The sequence below is a fragment of the Dermacentor silvarum genome, chromosome 3 (genome assembly GCF_013339745.2).
Source record: "Dermacentor silvarum isolate Dsil-2018 chromosome 3, BIME_Dsil_1.4, whole genome shotgun sequence".
NCBI lineage: Eukaryota > Metazoa > Arthropoda > Arachnida > Ixodida > Ixodidae > Dermacentor > Dermacentor silvarum.
Window position 1 is genome coordinate 55,636,529 of NC_051156.1, and position 7,974 is coordinate 55,644,502.

At 41.5% G+C, this 7,974-nt stretch overlaps 1 protein-coding gene across 1 annotated transcript in view; it reads right to left on the reverse strand.

Annotated features, from left to right (window-relative positions):
* Positions 1-910: 910 nt before the first annotated feature.
* LOC125944236 (uncharacterized) overlaps positions 911-7,974 on the reverse strand; it is an 8,371-nt gene continuing 1,307 nt past the window's right edge. Inside the window, exon 4 of the mRNA XM_049664565.1 lies at positions 911-1,009. Coding sequence (XP_049520522.1) covers positions 911-1,009 — 99 coding nt within the window. The remainder of the gene's footprint in view (positions 1,010-7,974) is intronic.

Genomic DNA, 7,974 nt, shown 5'->3' on the forward strand with positions numbered 1-7,974 from the left:
CTATGGTAAATTGATGTCCCTTCAAGTCATCTTGCATATGTAGTTATTATTTTGGTGCGGGATAATTCATAATTAGTAGAGACTTTAAGGGATATTATTGTGTTATGTGATCATGGAGTGTAACTTGTCTGTGTAAGCACAGGTTGAGTGAACCAAGTTGACTACTAGGACAGACAGCTGTCAGCACACGTAACTAGTTGCCGAGGCTAGTACATAACTTGAGCTACTGGGAAGAACCGCGTAAAGACGATAGTTTTTCAGATAAATGCTGAAGTAGACTAACCATGCTAACAGCATCAAAAGGTATTTCTTATAGGTGGTAAAATTTCCTTAATGTTCAATGACTTGTTTACACAAACCACAGATGTTATAAGCCTATATGGCAAACGCAGTGGCAAAGCAAAAAGCTTGGTACCTGCAGGCGCCACCTGAATCTCATAAAGATAGTTCACATCATTTATGTTGCATTTCGTTTTGGTGAGATGTTTAAACAAATTTGCAGTTTTGCCAATGAATGTACCTTTGCTATAAAAAAGAAGGCGGTGGGAGTTTGAAAAAGATAAAGGGAATGAAATGAAAATTTGCTAGGTGATTCGCGGGCTCTCAATGAATAATGGCATCCTGAAACATGTTGATAACAGTGAATACCCAATTAATACGCAAGGTCATTGACCATGTTTAAACTTGTAGCTTGCCCACGATTTATATTCTCTTCGTAACCCTATTGAAAATCCCAGCATTGCCCATCATTAGTTTTATGCTGGGCATGGCGGGAAATGTGCTGGGCATGCTGGATATGATGATGGGTACGATGGAATTAATCGTGGGTATGCTGGGTGGACGGTGGGTGATATAGGTGGTGCTGGGTAGATGCTGGGTAGATGGTGGAATACCCGCTGGGTGACTCGTCTCATGGTGGGTCTACTGGGTGGATGGATGGTGGGTGAATGGTGTGCGTGCTGGGTGAATGGTGGGTGTACTGGGTGGATGGTGGGAGTACAATGGGTGACTATAGAGGGTTTCAGCAAGCACTTTCAAAAATGTTTAAAGGTTACCTGTGGTAGATAGCACAATTCTAGTTAATGAGCTGGTGCACTCGAAGAGGCGGTTATTACTTTCAAAAAAGAAATGCATAATCAACTATGCAATTAGAAAAAATAACTAATTAAGTTTTTAACTAATTAGCTATTGTCCCATATTCCAATTGACAAATTCTAGCCGTTGAGTTCGCAAGGCGGATGCACGAATTATCAGAATGACACCAGTTAGGAGATATTTGTTTATAAAATATTAATGTATTGGTTCATGTATTGGTTCATAAATGTATTCCAGTTCATGATCTGGTCTACTTGAAGAGGGAGACAATACTTGCACAAAAAATTCAAATCTTCAGTTCAAGTATCAGTGTTACACTTTAAGCAGTTAAATCAACATTGGAAGTGGTTTATTTTCTACCATCAGTTAGATTGAACTTCTTCAGTCACAGCTTCTTTGAAACTTCATCATGTTAAGCTCAATGTTCTTACCGGCGCCCAAATTTTCAGAGTGATGCCTGGTTTTTACTCGAAGGTGGTTGCATCCTTTTTCTTTTCTACATAAACATTAGGTTTTTTCTCAAGGGAAACCGCCTGTGGAATGGTCTTGAAACTGAATCTGATTAGTGTATGGATTGAGAAGAGTGTGTATTAGGAAAGTCAAGCTTTTTTCACGACTGCTTTCTCTGCAAAACAGCTGGGAATGTGCTTGCATTTTTGCAGGATTAAGTATATTTATATGTTCCCAAATGCTACACAGGGTGTTCATTTTTATGTTCATTTTGTGAGATATATCTATTGAATAAACCAAAATTTTATTTTTCAAGATCGCATTTACCTTCATTTGACGAAGACGAGTCGTTATTATTCTCCTCAGTTGCTCCAACAACTACAAGAATCACTGAAAGGAATATGAAAGAGAATTTTAATCACGGGAGTAAACCAGAAATTAGGGCTGTTTGCCTAAAAGTCCGTGTCTTTTTCTCATTAAAGTTGAGGATTAACATTTTGCTGAATTTCGAACCAGTGTTAGAATTGCTTTTTCGTTAGTTTTCATGTTTCTTTTCTGTGTCCCGTGTGCTTTTGCAGCGTTTTCCTCAATCATACATTCCTATTTTCTTTACCTTGCTATGTGTCTTGTATAATGCCCAGCGTAAGTGCTTTGAGAGCAGCCCAAAAGTTCCAAAAGATGTTCCGCATTACGATTTTCTTTGTGGTTTTATGCTATTCACTTCTCAAGCTTCGATTACCTGCAGCTGCCAGCCAATATCCTATGATATCAGTAAGAAAAATGACTTCCTTTATTTAGGATGCTGTCTAATTGTGAATACGGACAAGAAATTCTAGTTTTTCTGTCTTAAAGTCCTTCATTCCAAGACCGATGTACGTTAAGAAATAACCTAGCTACCGACCATTCATGATTATAATCACATTACGCGCGAAGCTTGGCATACTTATACGAGGGCGAATTACTAAGTCCTTGCCCCCTTTTTTGAGCCAAATTACGGCTGTAAATGCGAAGTCAAAATTCCCATTGGTGGACCTTTCTTGGACCAGCCCGGCCATATCTCCTGGTTGCTCCGTGGCACGGCGCTGCTGTCAGTTGTTGAAGATGGCGGTTGTGCTTCACACGTCCACGGCGTACGAGCAAAGAAGTGTGATTCGTTTTCTATGGAGCAATGGTTGAACGGCCATCGAAATCCACAAATAAATCTATAATTGGGGAAAGGTGACTCGCTTTTTGAAGGCCCGCTGAAGGAGTTCCTGGCAGGACAGTGATTCATGCAGCCAATACAGCTGTCCGACGGTGGTACCACAGTCAGCCGGACGAATTCTGCCACAGGGGCATCTCTGATTTAGTGCTGCGATGGGAGAAATGTCTAAACAGTTGTGGGGCTATGGAAACATGGTGTAAGGTACGTAGAATAGCACCTATATTTGTAGTTACATGTAGGAACCTTATTTTGGATAATAAAAATAAGGGCGAAGACTTTCTAATTCGCCCTCATACGTTCGCATAGTTAATCGATATGTCTGCATCACCTTACCATGGTACCGCGACGAGAGCAGCGCACGCAAATTGTCTGCGCTATGTAAGACAGTTGTCGCAAATTGCCTTGGTTATATTTGTCGATACTCTGTTTTAGAAAGCTATAGAATGGCACATGCGCACCGTGGCTGCTTTTGTATCGGTCTGTTCGCTCAACAACAGGTTTTGCGATCTAGAATCCAAGGATGTGATAGCAGCTACAATCCCCCAATTCTACGTATGCCGTATACGTAGCGAAATTATTGCCTAGACTAAGCTGCTAAATGAAATCTAATGTTAGCAGGTGAAAAATTAGATGCTTGTTTTGGCACTCTTAGAAGCCACAAGATGTACGAGTGGGTACATGAAAGTATCTTCGAGGTATTTTCATACTGGTGGTCGTTACTTATAAGACCTTATAATATGGTCAAGTCAATTTGTTTAAGACCCCATGAACATTTATTGTTCAGTGCTTGAGCGCTACTTTACGATTTATTTATGACCCTCCGGCAAGAAGACATCTAATACGCTGCACTTGTTTTTTTTTTGCAATTTCTCCTTAGACGGGCTAATCATTTACGTAAGTCAATGGCCATCGGTTATGTGCCAGCAGGGATTGAAACAGTGTTCGACAAGCATAAACTTCATATTTACATTTCACATTACATGACATGGGCTACTTGACTTTGTATTCATTGTCTAACATACCGGCAACAAATTACGGCCTGAATAAAAATAAAGTATGCACTTACCAGTAATAGTGACCAGTGCGAGTAGAGCGACAGGAATCTTCATAGCGAAGCTTCGACAAGCACCACCGACCTTTGAGTTAAAGTTTGCGCGTAATAGAAAGAGAAAAATAGGTGTTTTACTGCTTACATCAGGGTGGCTTGAATAATGTGCCTTTCACTATTATTCTTGATAGGTACTACTATGGCGCAGGATAAAGTGACACCGGCGCTGAGTACTTTCAAAGCGATTATCACGTCAGCGTTCTTATCACCGCTATCAAGCTGCCTTGATACTCCCTAGACGGCGAGACGCATTCAGCTACGTCATTCATGAAAGTCAACGGTGACCGCTTGCTGTGGCCATTAAGAGTTATCCTGTGGTATATGTCGATTATAATGATATTTATTTACTTCCCGTCAGTGATCATTGCAGAGGGATGTCAGACAGGCATATAATATGCTGAGCCATCTGCCATCCCCAGTCATAGCTTTTAGGTTCAACAAGCCGTAGCAGCAGTACGTTCGGTTTAATTGCATACTCCAAATTCAAACTTTACTGTAGAGCTGTTATGTCTGAATGCTTGGCGTACAAGATATTCTGCTCATTTCTGTACCAAAAAGGACATCAATGAGCGAGAAATAGAACAAAATGGGAACTATCATACAAAGCAGCGGATCAGCAACATCAGACATCGAATAACAATTGATACTTACTTCTGTTCTTGGAGAACGTGCATTAGGAAGGACTACAATACGCGCAAGCTTATATACGCGTAGGCGACACCGTCAGCAACTGGTTGAGATCTCGTGACGCACAACTCAAACGTCAGCCGGGAGACACGCGGAAGAGCGAGCTTTCGTATCGTAGAGTATGAATTCCATGAAACACACTTGCAACACTAGTGCTATATTTTGATGATGTTCGTAACGCTCTTACCCCTGCGCCCCCGCCTTCTTTTATTTGATTCATGATAGCCGTATAGCGGGGGGGGGGGGGGGGGGTATGATAGAGTGCGGGTTTTCGGTTTGCGGAGGCTGCAAACGGCGTCGCGCGCGAGATGGATAAACTTGTCAGGCGGAACCCTGCGGTTGGAGCAGGGCTCTGTCTCCAAATGGGATATACGACGTATATTGCAACTTTCACTTCTGTAAAGATACCACGACTTAAAGGCTTGTGTAAATACTGGGTACTTACATTTAAAGCCTCACTGTTTCATGCTTTCGTGTACTCATGCATGATTGAAATCACTCATACGGTCTTCCTTTCCTTCTTATCTCCTCTGTTCTAGCGCTTTAAATTTGATTTTTTTAAAGTTAGCCCAAATTTTATTTCTTCTAGGCTTTCATGTAGTAAATTGAACCATCCAACGAAACACAATGGCTCTTTGCTTGTGCGCATAAATGCTTTTCCTCGGAAATCTGTGCCAATGTGGAAGCTTTCAGCAGTTGAAATAACACCTTCCTAAATCTTTTAAGAAGTAAAGGTACGCTTATGGAGGGAAAGTATCGAGGTTTATTTGATATTGAGATCATATACATGCAATATCAAACAAAACTTGCTGACGACATTGGCCTGCTACATCGGCGTGGTGAATAGTATGTTAAGGGCCCTCTTTATTTACATGAATAAATTAAACTCAAAATCTCCAAGCTACAGAGCTGTTATGACATGCTTAGGTTTGATCAGTGCAATTTCCTCTAGAAGAGAACTGACGCAACATTTTTGCCCATGCTTTCGTTGCTCTTAAATATCATCCGATTCCATAATCATGGTATGACGACTCAATTTTTCGAACGTTCAACGAACCATGAATTATAATGTCTTGTAATGTGACATATTCAAAACGCCAGCCCGATTTCTTGGTGTAGGGTTTGATTACAAGTCAATGGTGCAGGTCACAAAAAAATGCGGTTGGGGTCATGTGGTATAACTAATGCGTGGGTAGGTGCAGAAGCCCAAGTATGGTGATCAATTTGTCGATTTGGTTTGGTTTGGTGTCTCTATATATATAGCAAACCCACTACGGGGGACTGGCCAGAGGGTAGAAAAAGTATGAATACTTAAATAGGATTTTCTTACTTAAGAATGAGATATTAAATGAATTCTAATCGTCAATATTAACTTTCATGCTATAGTACCCCAAATTTTGAAGTTAATATTTTTGTTTTCTTGTTGTGGAAAGTAAAACAGTAGAATTAGCATGGCAGTCTCCTTGTTTCCATTACAAAGTTAAATATGGCATCACATACGTTCCTATTGCAGTGTCCTAGTGCCGACGCCCCCAGAGACAGAATGATAGGTAGCTTAATGGCTAATCCAAGTTGGTGGAGGGGACCTTCTAGAATTCGGTTTCTATGCACGGTGAACCTACGACACCCTATAAAAATTATCCATAGTTTGGGGTTCATTACAATAAAAACATTGAGGGGAAGGTGCCAAACCAGACCTATGGGAATATAAATTAAGCCTTGGTACTCGGCAACGCATTCGCGTAAATGAAACCTCGAATTTTCTTGTTGAACACCATCTGCTGTGCCAAAGAAATCTAATGTTCCGAAAATCGGTGTCATTTAATACGCATGATTTTGCATGTTCTTCTTGGACGGATTTTTTTAATCTTGCAGAAGTGACATATGCCGAACGTCTAAGGATCCACCATACCGGGCCTTTAAGAGAGAGAGAATTAATTTTACTAAAAGGTCCTGAAGGGGCCTGGGCACCCCTTACGGGGCCGGCCCGGTGGCTCCGCCCAGGTGGCTGGCGAGATCCAGTCGGAGCTCGCCAGCCACCTGTTGGGCCTTCTGGACGGCCTGGTAAGATGCCGCTGCTAGTGCATCTGCTGACTCGTTTAAAGTGAGCCCCACGTGCCCTGGCAACCATACCAGATGGATTAGGCGTAAATGTTGGGGGATGCATGAGTAAAATTCTCGGGGAATGATAGATGAATTGGGTACTGATAAAGCGGAACAAACAGACAAGGAGTCGGTTAAGATTACGGCTGGAGAAATAGATGTGGAAAGTTTTCGTAGAGCTGGGATGATTGCCAATCAGTCTGCCTGAAATAATGACGTAAATTCGGGTAGTCGAAGAAAGAAAGACCAATTTCATGATGCCGAAATAATGCCCACTCCTGCTTTCTCTTCACTGATAGAAGCTCTTGATGACACAATAATAAGAAAAATAAGGTTACAAAAATTACACAGAACCAACGCACATGCTTACATCTATGCGAATGGGGTTAAAATGCAAGATCACCCGTGTACCGTGCATTTTGTGCACGTTAAAGAATCCCTAGTGGACAGACATAATCATGCGTCCCCCAATACAGCGCGCCTCATAATCATATCGTGCGTTTGCAATTATACCACCGAATTATTTTATTCCATACGGAGCCTAACATTTCCTGAAGTGCCTAATGTAATGCTATAAATTTTCCCATTTCGTTCCGCTGTCTTTGGCGTAAAGAAAACTGGCGCGCGCATTTGCTCTTGCGTACTCGTGCTATGCCCAATGTCATAAATCTAATTTCTGTTTATTTATTTTACATGTACTGTTGTGGATGTCTTTCATAGTATGGAAATTATAGTCACCATCAACACGTGGTAATCATTGTAAACAGCCAGTTGGCGCTGGTACAATACTTACATCCCGCTTCCAGGCCAACCGCCCGTTGCGGGTATCTTACTTTGTATGAAAGTCACCATCATCATAATCAACACGCGGACACGCTTTTTGGTCAATCCCCGCTGTGTGTATCTGCAAAAGCATAGAAATTGTAACAATCATCGACACGCGACACAGCAAGGCTGTGTTTGCGTAGCATTCTATGGTTTCGCCTGGGTGGAATGGTCAGTCACTAGTGTTCTCACTGAGTAGATTCCTCTACAAGTAAAAAAAAACGCATGTCCAGCACGGGTTCGAACCTAGGCTCCCACAGAGCAGCAGCCGGTGCTCTAACCATAAGGACACACTCGCTTTTCTTTTCTTTTATGGTATTTGTAACGACTGTAAATCATGGGTGAGTAAGATACGATTAATTAAAATGCCCATTTTGCCTAGCTCCAAAGATTCTTCTGCAAAGTACGTACTGCAAATGTACCCGTTAAGGTCTGGTTAATAGGAAAGGCTTTTTGGTATATTTGATAAACTTCGTATCTGCAGTCTACCGAAACTATAGAA